The sequence below is a fragment of the Cuculus canorus genome, chromosome 2 (genome assembly GCF_017976375.1).
Source record: "Cuculus canorus isolate bCucCan1 chromosome 2, bCucCan1.pri, whole genome shotgun sequence".
In the NCBI taxonomy this organism is placed as follows: domain Eukaryota; kingdom Metazoa; phylum Chordata; class Aves; order Cuculiformes; family Cuculidae; genus Cuculus; species Cuculus canorus.
Window position 1 is genome coordinate 157,210,541 of NC_071402.1, and position 23,256 is coordinate 157,233,796.

The following is a 23,256-nucleotide window of genomic DNA, read 5'->3' on the forward strand; positions in this document are numbered from 1 at the left end:
TGCTTTATTACTTAGCCCAGATGCACAAAAACACCTCAGTCAATAAGGATTAATCCTCAACATATTTTTTAGAAGAATTTAATCGATGCCTTGATTAATTTTTGAAAAGAAATATTTTTAATTTCCAAAATTCAGAGGATGACAGGGAAGGTTTTGACTGCAGTTTCTTGTTCTAGGTCTGCTACATAAATACTTCTACCATTTTGTGTAATATCTGTTTTTCCTCACACTGAATCTTCTGTGCCTTCTGGCTTTGACTTGTTATGTGCATTAAGGGTCCTTCTACAGGCTTTCAGTTTATTTAGACTGGATCCTTCCAAAGATCCCTACTGAATCTGAAAAATACTGAATTAACTGGAATACATATTATATTTGAGAGAGGTCTCAGGTGTCTTCAAAAGAACAGGTGAAACTGATTTCATTACCATCTGACACACAACTAAGAAGAGATCCATGGCCCGCTGTTGACACTACTGGAAATGGGGTGAAGGTACAGTGGGAAACCAGATTCTGTTGTCCTACATAAACCAGCTCACTTTCAAAGCTGTAGGAAAGAGGGTGCAAGTAGTTGCAGTAAACACTCCGTCCATGCTGATGTTGACATGAACAGTCTGCTCCTGTGGATTGTTTGCTCACTGTGCCCTGTTACCTCTGTTTAAGATCAGCTTCACCTCTGTCCGCTTCTTCTGAAAGATGAGTGGCTCTCCTGAATGTCTACAAAGTTATTTACAAATGCCTTCCTAAACTAAGAAGATATGTCAAATGTTTCTAAGCACAGAGCTGCCATCTACTGTGGCTGTCATTAGTGCTGAATGTCTATGACAGTGTTTTAGTTGTAGCACCATTAGCATAAATGTATTCCAAATTAAATGCAGAAATAAATTATTAAGTTAAACTGTTAATCCTTACAGGAGATGTATGTGTGGATAAATATGATTTAAGTACTTTGAATTTAGGAATTAATCTAGTAATTCTATCATCTAGTCCTCTACTAGGTACGGGCTCTACAGCAATATACAGAAAGGCAGATAGGATGTACAGAAGCACATCTTGAACATCAGGGCTCCCTGAAAGTTACTGGCAATATCTTTGAGGTGGCCCATATTCTGCCTTTATTCTCTCTGTTAAACACGCAGACATGCCAGCTCCTCTGTGCAACTTCAAGTACGACAGAACATGCCTTCTGGAGCTGTCAAGACTCTAGTAATCAAAAGGAAGCTTTCTGCACCAATCCAGGATTCCAATACTATGCCAGTCAGCTCAAGGGCCTTCAACACTCCTGTGTACCTTATTGCAAACAGAGCATATAACACCAGCCCTCAGTTTTGCCTCATCCAGGTACTATCCTGCTTGGTAGCAGCACAGTCTCCCACATCGTTGCAGCCTCTTGAAACTGAAGAAGTATAGACAAAAATATTCATTGTTTTTTATGATTGCAGGGAACCGTAACAGATGTAGGAAGGATCCACTGTCAATTCGTAATGAGTGGCTAATCTTCTCCGGAAGCACTTATCCCTAAGCAGCATGGATGCAAGCCAACCCTTACCATCTAATCCAGGAGCCAGAGATCTCTCTAAATCTGTCCCTTTTTCAACACCTAGTAGACCTGTGTGTTGGGAGATACAATATGTAAGTTATTTAAATGTTGTTGGCAAGGAGTCTATGCAGAGAGCAGGTGGGAAGTAGAACATTCTGTATTTACAGTTAGTCCTGAAGGCACTTTCTCAGAACAACACTAGAATGGTCATTATAACTTGTTTTCCTAAGTAACAAATGTATTTTAGGTATAATTAATCCTTGGGTGGGATTAATTTCACCTACATTTATGCACCTCCATGAAAAGTGTCCAGTCTAAGCTCGTTGGGAGGCTGAAACACCATTAGTGGGTCGTTACTCTCATCTAACCCATATACCTTGCTGAGGATGAGATGTATTTCACATTTTCTCACAGCTTTTTTTTCATTCTGCTCTTTTGAGGAAAGCACAAGTAAATGTAGTCATTTTTTAAGATTATAGGCTGTCTAAAAAATACTACAGGAAATTTATACAAATTCTAACAATGATATAAAAAAAAAGGAAGAAAAAGCTTGAACAAAACTACTGAAAATGCACAGGCTGCCCTAGAAGAGAGAAAGGGAGAGGGAAAATGAGTGGGAAAGTGAAAGGGAAAAGCAAAGAGAGTGGGAAGAAACTCACTAGGAGAAAATAAACCTGAAGAAAGTAAGGAGCGTTACAAGCTTTCCATTGAGAAATCATAGTGATGACTATCAGACAATAAGCAGAAAAAAAGTCCCCTGACAGGAAAGTCACCAATCATTTGTAAAGGGTCATTGCTTCAAAGCCCATTTTTGCCTTTCTGTCAGAACTGTATGAATATAAAGTCAACAAAAGTGCCAAGGGAAAAAAAAGATATGGGTATTTCATGCTTTCAGGAGCAGATCAAAGCACAAATCTGTTCTGGAAACAGGAAAAAAAAAAAGGAAAACAAAAGATGCCCATGAGTTTAGAAGGTTTTGACAATCTCATGTACTTGCTACTCACCTCAGCATTTGAGAAGCAGTATAGAAGAGCGACAACGAAACCCTAATACAGGAAGGGTAGGGAGAAAAAAGTCAGCTGTCAGGATTTAAGACATAGAATTAGAGAAAGACATCAAGTTTTATTTAAAATTTGTGTAAGACAGCAAAAAAAAACATATTGCATTGTTCCATTGGAATTTCAGTGATGAGGCACTGTTATGAAAACTGAGGGTTTTCATAATAGAAGTAAATTCCTCAATGGACTGGTGACGTGATATGTGTATTATTGTCCTTGTATGGAGACAATAAGGACTAACTTACTTTTACTGTATGCTACAAACAAGTTCATCCATGGATAAGGTAGTTTGTATCTCTGTCTTTTTCTAGTCTGCATTTACTGTAGTGAATAAACTGGGTGAGAATGTGTTCTTGTTTAACGCCTTTACTGCTAAATTTTCTTCTTTCCCTCACAAGACAATGGCTGTGTTCAGACAACCTATAGGGAATGGTCCTGAGTTCATATTTAGCCAGAACTACAGTCAGGCATTGTTTGGGGGAGTGTTATTCAGCCAGAGGCCAAGCCATTTCACAGACTGTGCCAACACAGGCAAACACTGGACAGTGCCAGACTACGTCTGCATTAGTAAAACTCAACAAGGCACGGCCCTGAATATTGGCCTTTGCTTCCCTGTGTGGTCGAAAATCCAGCATGGTCTGTGACACAACTTTGGCTTGGGAGAGCAAGTATTTTCCCAAACATAGTCTGGCTGTGGTTAAAGGGCAAGCATGGAAGAGGGATAATTTTAATACTTATCAACGTGGACAAGCTCTTGTGGGGTACAAGAGAATGGGGAAGGAAAAGGACCTCATCTCTTTATTACAGTGTGTCCCATAACCAAGCTGTAGCCCTCTCAAATTCTAGAATCATTCTGAGCAGTAGTATAGCAAGACAAAGGCAATGAAGAAGTACCAGCATGATGTATTCACTACTGCTAAAGGATAAAGGCAGAACAGGTTGTTATACGTTATCTTTCATTTTTCAGACCTCTTATGATCATCTTTATTATATGTGGAAATGGTTTCAATCAGTTCACCCTAATCCATAGACTCATCTTCATGCTACTCAGTCAATAAAAGCAGATGTGGGGGGGGGTGTGATTATTAATACAAAGCCTGAGTCAGAACTTAAAACTAGAGTGAGATTTCAAATAATAAGACAACAAACAAGAGAAAGAGCTTGCAAAGGAGTAAGAAGGAATGTGTGTGTTGAATTTAGACACATTATTAACACCTGCTCTAATAGCTAATTTAAAAAGTAGCTCCTGAGAGTGCAGTGTTTCAGATCAAAGCTCTCATGACTGATTAACATTTTGTCCAGCTTACCTGAAAAGAACCCAATCCCAACTCAATGTAAAGGCGAGCTTCCAGACCAGTGCTTTCTGGGAAAAATGCAAATACAATGTAGTGCACTCCGAAGAGTGGAATCAAGAGTAATGTTGATTTAGCAAGTCTCCTGGCAAAACAAGAATTAAAGAATAATACACTATTAGATATATGGAATTAGTAATAGCAATTGTATGTTGGAATAAATTTTGATGGTGTCCTATGCTATTCTATTTGACCTTCAGCTCACTTCAGAAGGGCACAGGTTTACATTAGGTCTTGTGCCATAGCTAACAGCCATACATACATATCTTAGGATGAGTCGAATAACTCGCTAGAGTCTCCTGACTGCATTGATGAGATCCCAATTGATTGTGAAAGGGATCGTAAACAGGAAGGATAAGGTTCAGTTACCAGAACATCACCATCATGTTACTGCTAAGAATTTAAAGGAAATTATCTGCATCTTTCTCTATGTGGTTATTGGTGTGGAAAAAAAATGGAAGCAAGATGGATGCATTATCTAACATTTAGAGTGTATACTTTCAAGCTGGGTCCTGTTGGAGTTGTAATACTTTATATTTTACTTCTCTTATTGTGCCCAATATACCCACCTTACCCTCCTCTCTGTGAAGAAAAAGAGAGATGTGATATTTGGGATGAAAAGAGAAGTTTACATTGTTATTTCTCCTGGGAATTTCTCTTTCTATTAGTAAGGAGTAGAACATTTTGTGCTCCTGCTCATAAAATGTCTCTTAAAGCAGCTAGACTGAGTCAATATCAAGTGACCCAGAAATACTTACACAAAGTGGCTGGAATGGCTCCCTCCTCCTTCTTGAGATTTCAATTTATGAACTAGAATTCTTATCACATTAATAAATATAATAAAGTTAATCTGAAAAGACAAAAGAAAAATCTGTAAAATTCCTACAATTCAGGACATATCTTCAGTTGATACAAATTAACTAGAAATCCCTAGTAACAGGATTTCACCACTGAAAAACAGTGCAGATCTGCTCTCAGATCTAATCAATAACTTTAGGAATAGTATCCATTTTCCCACCAATATATATATATGTAAATATACTGAAAGTTTTGTTAAATTGGTATAAATCTACAAATCTCGATATTGTTTTATGTCAGATATTAACTCCTTCTAGTTATTATCAGGACCCAATGAATCTAACATCGTCCGTCCTGTTCCCTTCATTATTTATGACAGGGAATATAACGGATAGAGATCTAAATCATATACTGTCTCCTCCTTGAGTTTAGGTGGAATAAACGTGTGCATAAGGCAGATTTTTTTGTATTATCTTTACATCCTAAGTATTCATTTAAAAAATACATTAGTTAAAATTACCTATATGCATTTCCTGCATTAAAGCAGCTCCATATTCTAAAATTCTTGCCAGTATGTATTACCTTTCTTCAGAAATCACTTACAGAGACACAGAGAGGACCACGGTTTGTGAAATGGAGGTGTCAAGGTGATTCCGTTGCGTCCTAGCATGACTCTATAAAATAGCGGACTTAGCCTTTATGTTGTGATTTAGGGTATTTTGGGAGGAAAAAACCCAACAAAAGGAGCAAAACCTACAATAGCAAAACCACATGTTCTGCAGTAATTTCCAGGTTTTTGAAATCCAGTAACATAGCATACACTATTGCTTTCCTTCCACCTTACTGAAAAGAGACACTAACTTAGCTTTCACATCCCTGGAGGTGTTCAAGGCCAGGTTGGATGGGGCCTTGGGCAGCCCGGTCTGGTGGAATGTCCCTGCCCATGGAAGGGGGGTTGAAACTAGATGATCTTTAAGATCCCTTCCAGCCCAAACTATTCTATGATTCTACGATTCTGAAAGATACTCAAGACAGAATGAAAAAACCTACTAATACAGTTAGCACAATGGGGCCTTTGATGATCCATAACTCCACTCCATTTTCATCGTCATCCCAACATCTGAAACAACAAACAAACCCAATCGTGTTATCTATCCCATGTGAGCTTTTCACAGCACATGAAAGTGATTCTGTCTCAGAACAGGAGATTGAGGAACACTACATTTTAAATCAGCATTTAAAGGCCTCTGCTAGTACTGGTACCTCCCTAAAAGTTTCTGTGCAGTTCAATCTAAAAGAAGTTTACTCAGTAAGAGGTAAGGGTTGAAGAACCAAAGCGAAGTCAAGAAATGCACTTTTATTTTTACAGGTTTATTTTCTGCTCCTCTGTTGAAAAAGTGACTGGTTTAAAGGGCACAGATCAAAGACTAAACTACAGTACGTCCATGAATGTAAGGACCTCTGGTGCCATAAAGAAAGCAGACAGGAAAAAATCCAGCGCCCTAGTAAAGGCACCCTGAAATGAGGGAGGAGAATGGGCTTTTGGTCCTTGTTTTGAGACTGTGCACATATTTAAAGTCAAAACTACTCCAGCTTTAGCTTTCTCCAGTCAAGCATCATATATGATAGGTCATATCATGATCCCTCTAACTGAAAGAAAAGAAAATAGGTTGTGCCAAATGTGGTAGACCACAGAATTTACTGCTTCCACATCCTTAATCTGAGTCCTGACCAGGTAAGTGTAAAATAATAACTATTATCCATATGAAATGAGCTGAAGACCTTTAGGGCAGCTCCTAGTAAGCAATTATCTATTTTATACCTGTGTCCCATATTAAAAGATAAAAATTAAAAAAGAATCAGAGAACTGAATGGAAATAAAAGAAGAAACTTCTTATCTGGACATAACAATATGTTTGTTTGGGAAGTGCTTGTTTGAAGAGATTAGAGTCAGTCATGTATGGCTTTTATATATTAAACAGAAACAGTGTTCTTCTTAAAAAACAATTATTTCAAGGACTAGGCATTAGGAAACTTGAAATTTCTATACTTATTATAATATTTGCATTTTTTTATTACTCCATCAAAATTGGAAGACCAAAGATTATTTTCTCACTTACTTGTGTATGAAGTCTAAAGGTTAGAGGCATAACTTGGGAACAAATATTTTTGTTCTGACGTGTTCTTAATCTATATATTTTTCCCTGCTAGCAAATTAAAACACAATGCAAAATAAGACATCTTTGATTTCTTTACCCAAGCTCTGACTTACCCAGTATTTTGTTGATGGATTCTTGTGAGGACCCAAGCAAACATCACAGCAGTTGGAGCTCCTGGGAAAATTGACGTGGAACACAATATAATTGTTTTGAATAACACGTTGCATGGAAGTTTTATTACAAGAAAGTTCACAGTGTAGCATATTGGATTCACATTAAAGCTCAGAGAGTGAAACAGACAATTTTAAATAATTTTATGAAAGAACTTGCAGTTCAGAGAAAGGAAAAAAGAAGCATAAAAAGGCAGGAGAATCAAATGAAAACAAAGGAGAATAGGGGATGCGGTAAAACTGTTTTCAAAAACAGCAGCTAAGTCTTACTTGAAGGTTTGGATATGGATTACAAGTACTTGTGAAGCTGGATTTAGCTAGAGCTCTTTTCTCTTGTGAATTGTGACCAGCATAGGACTCCATACAATAGCTGGAAGAGATCAGATTTTTTGTGCTGGAGAGCCATCAATCAATGAGCATTCCATGAAAATTTTAGCTAAATCCAGGAACTGGTGGTTTCTAGCCTCACTTTGTCACTGCTTAATGTTCTACATTTATGACTGAATAGTTGTTTTTTTTTTATTTTACTTTTTTTTAAGTAGATCTATAAACTAGCAATTGGTTTTGCTCTTCTTCTGTGAAATTGAATTTTGAAAGACTGTGACTTTCAAAGATGCCACAAAAGGGATTCTAATCTGGTGATATTTTCACTGATAAATCTATAGAAATATAGTTAATATCTTTCCAAGTATCATTTGAGATCTATGGGAAAAGTCTATAAGTTGTCCTTCCTAATTTTAAACCTTTGTTCACAGCCTTTGAGTTGGGATCATATTTAGTCCAAATTGTCTTTTTAATTAATGAAGAGAAATATTTACATCCATGTCACCTGAGGTCTGAGAGGCCCCTGAGATATCTTTTGCTTTCTATTGATTATAGAAAGAGATGAGGATTTGTACATTATTAATTGAAGTGTTTCCATTGTTATCTCAAGTTAACTGTAATTAGTCAAGGTCTAAGTAACTAGTTTCAGGCTATCATAATAGGAATAACTCCAAATCTATGACCCCTTTATAAAATTCAGACTCTTTAAATATAATTAAATTAAAAAAAGGTCTGAGAATCTGTAGAAGAAGGATAAATTGCTAATTATTTATTTCAGGAGAATTTGGATTTCAATTCTAAGCCAAAATATTAATATAACCATTGAATTTGGGTGTCTCTATTTTCTAATAGCCAAGCTGAGGTACAAGAATATCTGCAAGTCTCAATAATCAATTCTGCTTGCATGCCTCACTTTACTGAGTGCAGAAGAAACCTCGAGTGATGGTATGGATTAAAGGTCTGTCTTTTAGATTACTGAAGTTGCAAGAAATTAATTCCAGTCATAAAGACAAGTACTGCAGTTTTCTAAGTAATTCTAAGTTTTTCTAGTAATCCATCCTATCGTCTCCTTTGACATTTTGAACAGTATAAATATCTAACAAGATAAGAAGAAGATAGTATAATGGTACAGTTTTGATGTAATAGTGCTGGATGAAGGGACACTTTTTTTGGAAATATGGCACCTTCAATAGGCACATTTTATCTCCGAAGAAATATTTTAGCTATTTCTGAAAGTAAAAGGAAATACAAAAATGGAACAAAAAGCAAAAGAGTACTAACCCCAGCCAGTAAATATGAACCACCATACATACTGCTTGTCTGAAACAAAAGTAAGCAAAAGCAGTGTTTGCAGGTATATCCCTTCTATAAGAAGCCAGAAGAAATTGGCTAAAATACTGAACTGGAAGAATGCCACAGCAGCCTTACAAGCAACCTGGAAATGCAAAGGAAGAAAAAACTATTAGGTCTACTCTCCATGGTTTCTGGTTTCTCTACAAGTATAGACACAATCTAATGTTGCCATGCAAAAATGATGAAATATTTCAGTAGGTTTGAGATTTTGTCAGTTCATTTGATTTTACCTCAGCTTTTTTTTTTAAGGAAACATTGGCCCTCTCTTATAAATTAAATTCTTCACTGATAGAAATTTTTACAGCTTCATGAGAGTTGACAGACCTGCACCTTGTCTATTAAAGCAGAATATAGCCATAGCATTTGGTCTTTGGGTTTGTGTAGTCTTGTTTGGTTTAAGATTTCAACTCCAGCAAACTAAAGTGAAACAGGATTAAGAAATCTCCATGTTTCCTTCAGGTAAAGAATTAAAACTTAAACCAAAGATAAGAAAGAGGGGTAGTTTAGTACCGTTGACATGAGGCAGTGGTCCATAGTTTCATCTGCAAACAAAACGGCATCTTTGGTGAAAACAGCAATTGCTCTCAGGATAAAGGAGACAAACAGGTGCATATGGATGTAATTCCGTGTACAGTGGAATTTTCTAAAGTGGAAAGAGAAAATAGAAATTGATCAAGAAAAATTTCTCATAGTCTCATCAAGACTCAAACACAAATACAGAATGACTGTATTCACCTTCCAAAGCAAATAAATGATCTAGCACTTTTTGATAGTGCACTAGACATAAGGGAGCAGAGCAGTTATTATCTGTTCAAGCTAATAGAAGTGCTAGTATAGTTGTCCTTGAATCACCACACACTTAAAGGAGATGTCAAAAGTGCCAGAGACACTCTGGGACTCTTGGGCTGTATCACAATGAGGCCTTTTAATTATTCTAAATAGCATGAGGGTTTTTGAATAAGCATGGATCAAGCTCTTCAGCCGCTTTCTGTCCAGGGGAGGAGAGAATATTGAATGGGTGTCAGTTGGATGTTGTGGGATGGCTGCCTAGAAAAGTAGCTGCCTTACCCTAGACTGCATCAGTCTTATGAGGAGCAACTGAGGGAACTGAGACTGTTTAGCCTGCAGAAAAGGAGGCAGAGAGAAGACCTTATCGCTCTCTATAACTACCTGAAAGGATGTTATAATGAGGCGGATGTTGGTCTCTTCTTCCAAGTAACAAGTGATAGGACAAGAGGAGTGTCCTCATGTTGGGCTAGCGGAGGTTTGGATTGGATATTAGGAAAAAAATATTCACAGAAAGGGTTATAAAGCATCAAAACGCACTGCTCAAGGAAGCGGTGAAGCCACCAGCCCTGGAGGTATTAGAAAGATATGTAGATATGGCACTTAAAGACATGGTTTAGTGGCAGTGTTATGTGTACAGCTGGTCTTGATGATCTTAAAGGTCTTTTCCATACTAAATGATTCTGTGATTCTGTTTCCCTAGATTGCTCTGCCCACAGTTTTAACTTGAGTTGAAGGAATCTCCTTCAAGGTTTGGAAATACTAGCCTCTTCGTCCTGAGCCTCTCTATAAATGATATGATCTTGCCAATTCACTCCAGTTTGTAAGCTCTGCCCCCCTGTTTGCAGGGCAAGGTTAAGATTTTTGTTCAAGTGTATTGGAACCAATGAAAACCAGAATTTGTTTCCTAATATCCAGCATCAGAAAATATGACATTTAAATTTCTTTTAATCTCTTTCTGTAGCTTCTAATTATGGAAGCAATTGTCCTCCACAGAGGGAATGGACAGTTTAAAATTACTGATGGTTCAGGGGCATAAAACACTCAGTTTCTGCAGAGTTATATCTGAAGGAATAGTTATGTTAATAGTGATAACAGATTGAAGTATTTCAATTGTATGGTGTCATTAAAGAGACTAATGAACTTCCCAGCCAGTGTTGCTGTTTTAACATCTTCAGGGAAATGCTGCATGAGTAGAGAAGGACCCATTGCCGTCAACAATGAAAATAATAACAAAAATTCCCACAAAACAAAATGGCAGGGGTTTGAGAGGAATTAGGATGAAGATTTCTTAAGACATCATGAAAAAGAGACTTTTTTTTTTTACCTGAAGGCAGCAAAGACAATTAGAGCTGTAATGAGTGAAGTCACTGATGCTGCATAGCCAGCAGTGTAGACACGCCAAAATGCAGAATAATATGATTTCTATGAGAAAAAGAGAACACAGACCAAAGCTGGTGGTTATGCAGCATGCATAATGGTCTGTTTGTTTCATTAAGCTACATTTTCCCTTACTTACTAGTCAGTCCCATCACCTATGCACTGCTTTGCATGCTTGAGATTTTTCTCCCTCCATCACTAATACACTTATTTATCCTTTTGAAGTCTTACACAACAGACAGGTTTCACAGCCCACAGGCTCATCTGCAACAGGGACTCCTTTGAGTGTGTTCAATAAGAAAATGTTAACTTTGTTATGTTGTTAAGTAATTACATTTTCTCCTATAGGCACATAATAAAGACTTTAGTGCACTGAAACGTGCTGATGGGTGATTTGTGATTCCACCACTTTAGGCCTGGGCCAGATCTGATAAGTATTGATCTTCAGAAGCATTCATAACTAAAAGGAGAATAAAACTACTATTTTACAGGTGAGGAAACTGAAACATCATGAAACATTTACATCATATTGTGGAGATAAGAAAGATAAAGACAAAAAAATGAAGTCAGTCTTTAATTCTTTGGACAAAGAGTTCATTCAGTTGCTATCAACTATAACACTGTAAATTTTTTATAGTTCCTTTCTCAATTTCTTTTGCATTTACATAGAAATCCTAACAAAAATGAAGCATTTTTATATTGCTTTAGCTATGGAAATTTTATTCTGATTCACTACAAGATCACCTAATTATTTAAAATCCCAAGAAACTAAATACTCTGAAACCAGGAAGATTTCTCCCTTGCAAATGCAATGGACGCTGTTCTCTAATTGATCCAAACTCTGTTTATCTAAAAGGCAACAATTCTAGTTTGAGACAACCAATTAACAATTTTAAGCATATCCATAAATAAATCGTGCAACTCTGACAACCTAGGAAGCATTCTGGTGTTTCTGAAATAGTCTTAATATTTTACACAGTATTTTCAAAACAAAAGTGAAAATTAGAAAATGGATTATTCATCTGAAAAAAGAAGTATTTAAATGTATTTATCTCTTTTTGTAGTGTAGCAAAACACCAACCCTCTACACAGAAGACATCATAAGTCTTCATTACAGATACAAACTAAAAAACAAGTGGTTCTCTTGGAATATGAGTGGGATTTCTCTTTCTTCCTTCCTTCCTTTTACAATGCAGTAGAACTTACTGACCTTAGGCATCTAAGATGGAACAACTGTGACAAAGGATGAGGACAAGGCTGAGGTACTTTATGCCTTCTTTGCCTCAGTCTTTAATACTAAGGAAAATTGTTCCCTTTGTGCACATACCCAGGAGCTAGAGGAGCAGAACAAAGTTCCCCTGATCCAAGAGGACGTGGTTAGAGACATGCTTGGCCAACTAGACACTCACAAGTCTACAGGGCTGGATGGGATCCACCTAAGAGTATTGAGGGAGCAGGTGGATGTGCTCACCAAAACCCTTTCCATCATCTTCCAGCAGTCCTGGCTGACTGGGGAAGTGCCACATGGCTGGAGGTTGGCTGAAGTTATACCCATCTACAAGAAGGGTCGGAGGGAGTATCCAGGAAATTACAAGCCTGTCAGTCTGACCTCCGTGTCAGGGAAAGTCATGGAACTGGTGATCTCAAGTGCTATCATAAAGCACATACAAGAAAACCCAGTGATCAGGCCCATTCAACATGGGTTCATGAAAGGCAAGTCTTGCCAAACTAATCAGATGTCCTTCCATGACAAGGTGACCCACCTACTGGACGAGAGAAAGGCTGTGCATGTATTCTTCTTAGACCTCAGTAGAGCCTTTGACACAGTTTCTCACAGCATTCTGCTTAGGAACTGTCAGCCTCTGGCCTGTACAGGCGCACAGTCTCCAGGGTGGAAAACTGGTTGGATGGCCGGGCCCAGAGAGTGGTGGTAAATGGAGTTAACTCCAGCTGGAGGCCTGTCACAAATGGTGTCCAGCAAGCCTCAGTGATGGGTCCAGCCCTGTTCAATGTCTTTATCAATGACCTGGATGAGGGGATTGAATGCACTCTAAGTAAGTTTGCGGATGACACTAAGCTGGGTGGAAATGTTTATCTGCTGGAGGGTAGAGAAGCTCTTCAAAGGGATCTGAACAGGCTGGACCGCTGAGCTGAGACCAATGGCATGAGGTTTAACAAGGCCAAATGCCGTGTCCTGCGCTTGGGGCACAACAACCCTGGGCAGCTACAGATGTCCACAAGCAGGAAATAAACTTACCTGATCCTCAGGCCCTTTACTGGAACCTTCATCAAATCCACAGGCAACGGTGTATGGTGGGAATGGCTCTGACCAATATGCCTCCTGTGTGCAGTTTCTCTGAAGGAAGCCTTTAACAGCAAAATATATTGGAAAATTAATTGTGTGTGTGTGGGTTGTTCTTTAAGTTCTGACAAGAATCAACAATGTCTTATTCCTACTTTAATTCTTAAGTTAGGTACTTACAGGTCTAGTCATGTTCAGCGAGATTGCCTATAAAGTCGCAATATTCTAGATATCTACCAGCTAAAAAGTTGAGACTTTGAATCTCAAATAACTTCAAGATGCAGTGGAATTTCTGCATTTCATGTAAGAAATTAATGCTGCAAATTCATTCTTTACACAGAGGAAATCAAACTACGCATTCTATCTTGCATTTACAATATAATTTGTGCTTATGGACAAAACCCTCAGCCAGCTGATATAGATTTAAAGTCAGATATAACTTTTGACCTTAGTTCTGCTCTGATTGGAGGATTGGAATAGATGACCTTAAGAGGTCTTTTCTATCACCACTTCCTAAATCAGTCATTCTATGACATATTTGTATTCCTTTATAACATCGGTAACACAGTGCAATTATCCGTATTTTTTAGACCACCAAAGCCTATAACACAAAATAAAAGATGCCACATATTGGCAATAAGAGAAGATGTGCATCTGGATAATTACTGTATGTTGACTGACATAAGATAGCATTGTGAATCAGGAAAATATGCAAATTATTGAATCTTTAGCTACTAGAATTTACTTCAAAAATATATGTAGGGATAAATAAGAGAAAAAAAGTCTTGCCATGCATATTGGTGATTTCTTCAAAGAATCTTGGACAAGGAACTTTAACTACTTCTCCAAAGGTGGCTCTGGGCCAGCAAGTTAGACCATCCCAATCTCTGGTGCATCCTGAAAAAGAAGTGCCTCTAAATAAACACACACATAGAGAACACCACTCCGTTGAGATTGTTTGAGGCTTTCCCACTAATTCATATGCAAGAAGAGCCACAACGAGCTGCAAATGAGGTTTAACAAGGCCAAATGCCGGGTCCTGCACTTGGGGCACAACAACCCTATGCAGTGTTACAGATTAGGGGAAGAGTGGCTGGAGAGCTGCATGGAGGAGAAGGACCTGGGGGTGTTGGTTGACAGCCAACTGAACGTGAGCCAGCAATGTGCCCAGGTGGCCAAGTAGGCCAATGGCATCTTGGCTTGTATCAGAAACAGTGTGACCAGCAGGTCCAGGGAGGTTATTCTCCCTCTGTACTCAGCACTGGTGAGACCGCACATAGAGTACTGTGTTCAGTTCTGGGCCCCTCACCACAAGAAGGATGTTGAGGCTCTGGAGCGTGTCCAGAGAAGAGCAACAAAGCTGGTGAAGGGGCTGGAGAACAAGTCTTACGAGGAGCGGCGGAGAGAGCTGGGGTTGTTTAGCCTGGAGAAGAGGAGGCTGAGGGGAGACCTTATTGCTCTCTACAAAGAAAGGAGGTTGTGGAGAGGAGGGAGCTGGCCTCTTCTCCCAAGTGACAGGGGACAGGACAAGGGGGAATGGCCTGAAGCTCCGCCAGGGGAGGTTCAGGCTGGACATCAGAAAAAAAGAAAAATTCACAGAAAGGGTCATTGGGCGCTGGAACAGGCTGCCCAGGTTGGTGGATATCTTTAGTTACCACCCATGGAGGTATTTAAAAGACACGTAGATGAGGTGCTTGCAGACATGGTTTAGTGGCTGGTAGGAAGGGTTGGACTCGATGGTCCTAGAGATCTTTTCCAACCTAGTGATTCTATGATTCTATGAAATGAAGGATTGTATCATTTTTCTGTTCTTCTTGAATGCTCACATATGCACTTGGCATTCCAGCTAGATTTTACTCTACCTTACCTCATAAGAAAACGTACTTAAAATTCAAGATACAATATGAAAATCAAATCAAATGTAGCGCTTTCTATGGTCAAAACGGAAGTCATCAAAATATTGAAACATTACTAGCACTTGAGATTTCTCATTACTTGTTTCAGAGTCTAACTGAAAAATAGCAGCCTCAAAAATTCAGCTTTATCTCTTCATTCCATGCTTAAAGTCTACCAATTTCTCCTGGCTTAAAGGAAATAAGGGTTTAAGGCAACAGGGAATATTTGGAAGCCCTGGTTTAATTCAGTCAATCTCATTTTTGCAATGGAATTGAACAGAGATTTGGTTCATCCCAGACTAGAGCATTTTTCAGCATCATATAAAATACCCATCATCAGGAGTAGATCTGATTGGTTGGCATTCACAATGTTCTTTAAAGCAGAGACTGCCAGCTGATGACACAAGGCATGCTCCTAGCTATGAGTCCGATAAAAAGGATTTTCAGATGTTATAGTCAGTCACAATGGATCACATTGAGACTCAAGCTGTAGTCATACAGCGTCGGTTAGCAAGTAGGTGTGGGTGCAACAAGAAAAATTATCAGCACATAAAGGTGCCTGATTCAATAAAAAAGTCACCATGCTGTAACTGAAACTATTTCTAGATAGTTTAAAGGCGATATAAAGCAGTGCATGAGTTTCATTTGAGAGGTATTGTTTTCTTCCACTGATTCTTTTCTGTTTCCTCTGTGACTGATGACAAGACACATCTCAAATGGTCAATACCTGAACTGTGGAAGCAATATGAGTTGCCTGTAGCTGAGCAAAATTACTGCCTGGCTTCTGAAAGCATAGTTCTGAGAATCTCCTATACCATTAGCCTCACAGGAAGGATGAAATCTCTGGTATCCCCAGTTTACCAGATGAGAAAATAGAAGCCCTGATTCATTATCTCTAATTTTAATTGTCTAAAACATGTGAGTTAATCTTAGCTATGTTCCCTCTGTAATCAATAAAGAGAGAAAGGCACTTCCAGCATGTGATTCATCCTACATTTTGGCGCTTCTTACTGAGGACAGGATGAATCACTCACTACAAATACTTAGTTCTCTCTGATGATTACAGCCAATACTAGGCTGCTGATTTTCTAATTAATAAAGTCAGGCAATATGAATCCCACTTAGACATGCAGTGGCCCACACGCTTAGACATAGGGACTTAAATGTTCCCTCTTGGAGGGACTATAGTACATTTGAGGAGCTGGGTTTAGAAGCCTATCGTATTTGGCAGTGTGGGGCTAAAAATGAGAATTAGGTGACCTTACATAAAAGTGGAACCTGTACGTTTCAGATATTAGATGTGGCTCCAAAGACTTTTACAGTTGCCATCAAAGCAACCACTGAACGCAGAGGCAGAAACAGCATTTTACATGCCAAGGTTTTCAAGACACTAGGGCTTGTCCAAGTCACCTGAGACTCTACAAAGACAATGGCAATAGGAAGGGTATCAAGTTATGTTGACAACACAGATATTTAAGTCTTTATCAGTAACCTGGAGCTCTTATCTTTTTTTTTTTTTAGAAAATGGAGATAAAAAAGCATTTTTAGAGCTGGATTAAATTGACCTGTTTTACACATAGTATCATAGATTCATGGAATAGTTTGGGTTGGAAGGGACCTTAAGGATCATTTAATTCCAACCCCACTGCCATGGGCAGTCCCACTAGATCAGGCTGCCCAAGGCCCATCCAACCTGGCCTTGAACACCTCCAGGGAGGAGACATCCACAACTTCCCTGGGCAACCTGTGCCAGTGCCTCATCACTCTCATGGTGAAAAAATTCCTCCTTATGTCTAGTCTAAATCTGCCCCTCTCCAGTTTATACCCATTGCCCCTAGTCCTATCACTACAAGCCTTTGTAAACAATCCCTTCCCAGCTTTCTTGTAGCCCCTTTCAGGTACTGGAACGACACTCTAAGGTCTCTTCATAGCCTTCTCTTCTCCAGGCTGAACAACCCCAACTGCTCCAGCCCTCTGTTCATCCTTGTAGCCCTTCTCTGGACCCATTCCAACAGCTCCATATGCTTCTTATGTGGAGGATTACAGAACTGGACGCAATACTTCAGATGAGATCTCATAAGAGAGGAATAGAGGGGCAGAATCACTTCTCTCGACCTGCTGGCCACACTTCTTTTGTTGCAGCCCAGGATATGGTTGGCCTTCTGGGCTGTGAGTTTACTTCAAGATGTGGGAATTGCACCCTGGACTCTACTAATCTTTTACACTGATCTTTACAACAACAATGTGGCACTACTTTAGATTAAAAAGCACAACAAAGACTAACTCCAACACAGATTCTCTATGAACATTGAGAAGTAACTGTATAAATTGGGATCCTTCAGTTTGTTAGTTCCTGAAAACTGGAATGCAAGGCAGGGACTTTTACCAATCTTTGTCTAGCTTTAAAATACCACAGATAAAATATTGGCTATGAATTGTTTTTCTGGAGCTGATGTATCATTTTAAAATATATTGAGAATAGAAGGTGAAAAAGAGAGCTTTGAGAAGATAAGAGTCAAAAAGGCTGAAAATTTTAAATAGTTTGACAGAACTTTGAGGCATTTTTATTTCTTTCAGTAGCTTTTACTAGAAAGCAGATTCCAAAACCATAGAATTATTTTTCTGGTTAAGAGAAAAATACTTGGAATATCATAAACTTACACCATATTTTCTGTAATAAATCATTATCAAAATCGCCTGATATTTCCTATAACCTTTTTCGGTGAGCTACTTGGTGTTTCCTGAGCAAAATGTATCTAGGAGGTATTCTGAACTTGATTAAGGGGAAAGGGGGAGCAAAATACCAAAAAAATGGAGTAGGCAAGTACAAGAAGGGATTAGAGTATTGGAAAGACTGCAGAAAAATAAATATGAAGATAAAGGAGATAACCTGGGAGTTAGTCTCTAAATTTCAGAACGCTGCTAAAGGCCAACTTCCAGGTGGTTACAATACTTCTGTTCATTCCAAGTGTATGGAAGCATCTTTGTCTCATAACTCCTCTGTAAAAAAATGAACATCTAATATTCACGTTACTGAAAAATCTTACTGAGCTGGATTCATACCTTTCTAAGCAAAGTTGACCAGAAAAAATATAACTGAACTATTGAAAGAGTTCGAACATTTTGAAATTTCACTTCAAATAAACTCAAACAATGTTTTCACAAGGTCAAAACACCCACAAAGAAAACCCCTTACACAGCATTTAAAAACAATTTTACAGGCTCTCTGAAACATTCATTTTAATTTTCAAAATTTATATTTGACCATGTAACAGATTTCAGAACACTACTACAATAAAGATTTTCAAACAAAGAAAGAAATAACAAACCTCCAAAAATACAGAAATAGTGTATTTTTAAGATTATTTTTTCTTCATTTTCTTCATTTTTCACACAGTACATTTTCACCAGATTGGAATGATTCCCCGTATGACATAATTTCAGTAGTGCTTTTTCCATGTCCTCTGTGGAAGTTTCTTTGAAATTTTGGAAGTAAGTAAAAAAGGCACCAAATACTTCAGCAATGTAAAAAATTCCAGGCAGGGTTTTCCTGCCCTAATTAAACATCTAAACTTGTCAGGGTCTTCACTAAGCATCTTAGACTCAGTCTGTAGTAAGTAAAGAGAAATCCTATTCCAGGGAATGATTAATCATATCCTAAAGTAATCTAAACCAGAGGCAATGAAACACGTACTAGGGACACCCATCTTCCTCCTTTTACTTCTAGGGAATAGTTTAAGACTGACTCAGACACTGAGTTTTTAAAGATGTCTGTAATGAAATTAGGCAAAGTCTAGCTTATAGAAGAAGCACTTCAAACAGTTAAGATACCAAATAATATAGGAATCAAGTCTTGACTCAGGAGAGCAAAAGGTATCTTAACATTGTGCCCTTGAAATTATAAACAAAGGATATTCATATCAGAGCTTGAAATCTGAACTGTTACCTTTAAGATCAGGTGAAACAGATTCATTATTTTCTAAGCAGAGCGCCTCCTCTTTGACCACCTGCTGGAATATCTTGCATTCTGGATGGATTCCCACAGCCTCAGTAAGAGAAAGACAAAACAAACCAAGAAATTCTATGATTATCAGAGTGAGAAGAGTGAATTTCTTTCCACTTTGTACTCTGTGGCTGATACTTTGAGGTCTGAGAATGTGAAAACTCCAGCTGAAGATTTTTCTGCAAATGGGACGTGTAAACTGCAGCAGGCGGTTGTGGTAGTTTTATCTATTTGTATACATGTCTGGATATGCATTCTCATATGGATTCTTCAGTGTATGATAATAAAGCTCATGTAGCACTACTTCTAGAATCTGGACATTTATACCACCTGTCCTTTACACCTATGATTTTCACTAAACATAAATGGAATTCACAATCTTTCTATCTCTACCTCTTTGCCACCTGGCCAAAATTGGATTAATCTATCAGCTATGGAAATATTCACACTGAATCCCACAAACATACATGTAGTCTGACCATATTTATTCCCTATAAAACAAACAATTAAAAAATATTTAAGTGTACATTTTGGGGTTTCTTTTTTTCAGTTAATTTTTTTGGGTGTTCAGAACTATCTATTGGCAAAATATTCCTATTTTGATTCCTCAGAGCTGCCAAGAGTCAAGTGTTCTTTATTGGAAGAATTAGCCCTAAGTGAGACAATACTGCACCAATATCTGCTTTGGGATATTGGGATCTTCAAGACATAGGGAGCCCTACATGGAATACAGCCAAGGGATTTCTCCTTTGTAAGTTATGCCTTTCAAGACAAAGCCAACGGCTCAGAGTGCAGTAATTTTATTTGAAATGGTAGGTTGAAGACTTTCTGAGACATTTCTGGGGAAGACTGTAGGCCATTCTAAACCTCTAATGATTTTGAAAACACGGTTCAGATGAAAACATCACAGCTATATTGCCTTCTGAGTCTCAGGAAGTTGATTTATTGCCCCTCGGAAGTGCAGCCAGGACTTTTTTTAGACTCCACAGAAACTTTACTGGAAGTCATGTAGACTATCACATCTCAGCAATAATATCAGCTTAAGGGGGGAAAAAATAAAACATTATTTTGTCTTAAAAAAACTTAAAAAGCTCTGCCTCCATTTGAGTTTTAAAGTAGAGTGGACAGACTGCTTTTAATTATGAAGCCCTAGAGATGCTTCATACATCCTCATATTAGAACAGAAAAAGGATTAGGAACAGTCTTTGAAAAGAAAATTAAGACATGACTTTTTTAATTCTTTATATTGCTCCAGTGGGTAATTCAAAATACATTTTATAAGTCAGTGTGAGTGGCTCTTAAAATAGTTCTTCTTGCTATTCAACTATAGTATCACAACTATGAAAGGCATTTTTTCAGGTATTAATAGGATCTCTGCTCATTGTTTTATCTTTTAAAATATATTTCACTTTGCATTTGGCTTATATATCGAATTATTTGAGAAGTAGTAACAAAATGATTGCTACATAAATCTCTCAATATTTCAGTTTATAAAGATGGATTCAGTTGGACAAGAAAGAAGTAATTTCTCTACTTTTTTCTCTACTTTTTTCTGGACTTTGTTACTACTTAGAAATTTTGCATGTGGAATATTCTTAGTCTTAATGCTTAAAAGTCGTGACAATTTGACATGATGCTATACAAGTTACAATCTATACTGAGTCCTCTGGGAAAAGGCTTGAAAACAATGGCTGGTCATAACCCAAAATGAAATAAAAACCGTGAAAGGAGATTTGAAATGCCTTTGAGATACAAGCACTTGGGAGATGTGGGTTAACTTAACTCCCTCCTCATGCCAGAGGTGCTGCTAATGGTGAGAGCACATACATATTAGTTACAAAAAGTTTCAGAGGAGGAATGGGTACCTTTCTCCAAGGGCCAAAGCAAGCAACATATGCAGCAGATGCAGGTGGAACATAAATAAGGGAATAAGCAGCTGAGCTCTCTCAAATGGTACATTGAACATTGAATATGTGTGCCAGACTGCCTGCTTCTCTGAGCAGGTCGCTTGTCCTTTTCTCTTTCCTTTGGTAAACCTACATCTGTTGAACCACTCCCTTAGTGACTGTAACTCAGTAGAGCTCTACTGGAATTAGTGGAGCACTATTCAATTGCAATGTCTGTGCTAGCACATATCCCAGATATAGATAGATTTGTAGTGGACATGACTATAGTCATCAAAGCCCAGAGTTTTTGTTGAAGGTCAATGCATGGGTTAAATTTTACTTTCATTGTTTGAAAATCAACATCAAGTGCAATTGTATATGGAATGTACAAAATATCCTATAAGAAGCAAAAATGAGGTTGATATTGTTAACTCACAATCCTGTAGGATTACTAGAAGTAATATCACTGATGAGAAAAATAAAAAAGAAGTAAAAAAACTTTTAAATTACACATATACAAGAAATTGAGAACAGTGATGATGCTTCAATTTGTGGATTTTCCTCAGGCTTTAAGAAAAAGAAAGACATTAAATGACTTTACAGTCAAAGAAAAGCCTTCTGGGCAGTATATCGTGATTTGTTGTATATTACTTACTTATTTTTTCCTATTAATCTCAAACTGCCTTGAGACAAAATGGCATGTTGTTGTTGCTCTAATCTGCCTACAATGGTTAGGTGATGGGGCTCTCTAGAAACAAAGGGCTCTACATTTGTTGAAGGGATGTAGTATTGCAATTTGGGAGGCATTTGCTTTGGTGACTAATCTCTTGTAGGAAAACTAGCTTTATACACCTTAGAGAATGATAATTTATGAATGAAAACAAAGCAGAGGTTTCTGAGGCAGAGATGTCCAATCTCACAGAGTCATCCCTGCTATGGTAATAATAAGAGGCTGATTGAAAATGCAATTTCTTGAATCAACATTGTCCAGCAGCTAGGCAGTAATCTGGCATGAACCTTACTATAATTAAAGTGGGGTGTCTTCACCCCAATGATTATAGAGAAAACTTAGGGTTTTCATGGAGAGTTGTAGACAGCACTCAGGTATTGGAGCTTTGCATTCGTGAACATCGCAACACCAGGAACATTACTGACCAGCCAAAAATCACAGCAGTGTTTTAAGTCATAGTCGCAGAAACAATCTTGCCTGGAAGAAAGCAATCACATAGTCAACATTAAAAAGTTACCTATGACAGGCATGGGCATGCTAAAAACCTGACAGAGTTTAGAGAGCCAGATTTTGGGCTTGCACTCACTTTTCAACTTCATTTTCTTGACATCTGGTAGGTAATTTCATTGAAACTTTAAGCGACATACTAGCTGATAGTAAGGAGTATAATGTTTTGTATTTACTGTGTTGTGTGATAATTTATTTATTTGCACAATTCTCATGAGGGAAAAAAACCCCAAACTTAATTGCACTTTAGGCTCTGATTTCCTCCTGTGTGACAACTCCAGACTTAGCAAACACTGGGAAGAGTTTTTCTAGAAACAACCTCATGCCACACTTAATACAACTTAGTTAAAAGCAATATTCCCTAAGAACCCATCCAAAGATGGTGCCCCTAGGCTGTTGCAGTGGTAGAAAAGTTGTAATTTAGATGTCACATAGAAGACAGATCTTCACTCATTAAGAAGTCCATTAGCACACTTGAGGAAAAATAGGGACATTTTCTATGCTCTCTGAAAACAAGGGAAGTGCTTCAAAGCCGGACACTGAATATATTAGTCACATTTGAAAAAGCAATTCAAAGGGATCAAAGAGCCAGGAATAAATTGGTAACACTTAGTCTTTTTGAAAAGTAATAAAAAATAGAAGAAGTGGCTGAATTAATTGGCAAGATGGCAAGGTTTCAAGAACTTGAAGGGTCTTTCCAGTGATCCGGTTTAGTTTCCAATGGTGTACAATCCTAAAACCTCACAAATAGGTTTTGCGTCAAGTACATAAATCATTGACTAAGAATATTCATCACTGTTCTTTTTGCCTCTGTCTCTACAGCTTGCATTCATGTCTCAGATCTCATCTCAGATCTCCGCTGAAATCGTCTCTGTACTCCCTGTTCTCCCTGCCTGTGCTTCTCGTTTGCTTTTTCTGATATGACTACGATGGCTGAATATTTTAGCTCTCCCTTATGCAAAACCAGAGTTCCCTGCCATTCTCATCACACACTGACTCCCAGCTTGGAGGATCAA

The 23,256-nt window shown here is 38.0% G+C and overlaps 1 protein-coding gene across 3 annotated transcripts in view; it reads right to left on the minus strand.

Moving 5' to 3' along the window:
• LOC104056966 (pituitary adenylate cyclase-activating polypeptide type I receptor) overlaps nt 1-23,256 on the minus strand; it is a 31,696-nt gene that overhangs the window by 4,167 nt on the left and 4,273 nt on the right. The window contains exons 1-12 of one of the 3 annotated variants that reach the window (XM_054060756.1): nt 19,061-19,156; nt 18,005-18,114; nt 14,009-14,116; nt 13,175-13,284; nt 10,865-10,962; nt 9,262-9,394; nt 8,680-8,833; nt 7,018-7,078; nt 5,796-5,865; nt 4,706-4,797; nt 3,903-4,032; nt 2,542-2,583 (exon numbers count right to left, since the gene is read on the minus strand). In XM_054060756.1, the coding sequence (XP_053916731.1) occupies nt 2,542-2,583; nt 3,903-4,032; nt 4,706-4,797; nt 5,796-5,865; nt 7,018-7,078; nt 8,680-8,833; nt 9,262-9,394; nt 10,865-10,962; nt 13,175-13,284; nt 14,009-14,015 (897 nt within the window). In that variant the 5' untranslated portion in view covers nt 14,016-14,116; nt 18,005-18,114; nt 19,061-19,156. Of the gene's footprint in view, nt 1-2,541; nt 2,584-3,902; nt 4,033-4,705; nt 4,798-5,795; nt 5,866-7,017; nt 7,079-8,679; nt 8,834-9,261; nt 9,395-10,864; nt 10,963-13,174; nt 13,285-14,008; nt 14,117-18,004; nt 18,115-19,060; nt 19,161-23,256 lie in introns of those variants that run through there. The other 2 variants (XM_009558273.2, XM_054060757.1) reach the window with 2 other exon arrangements.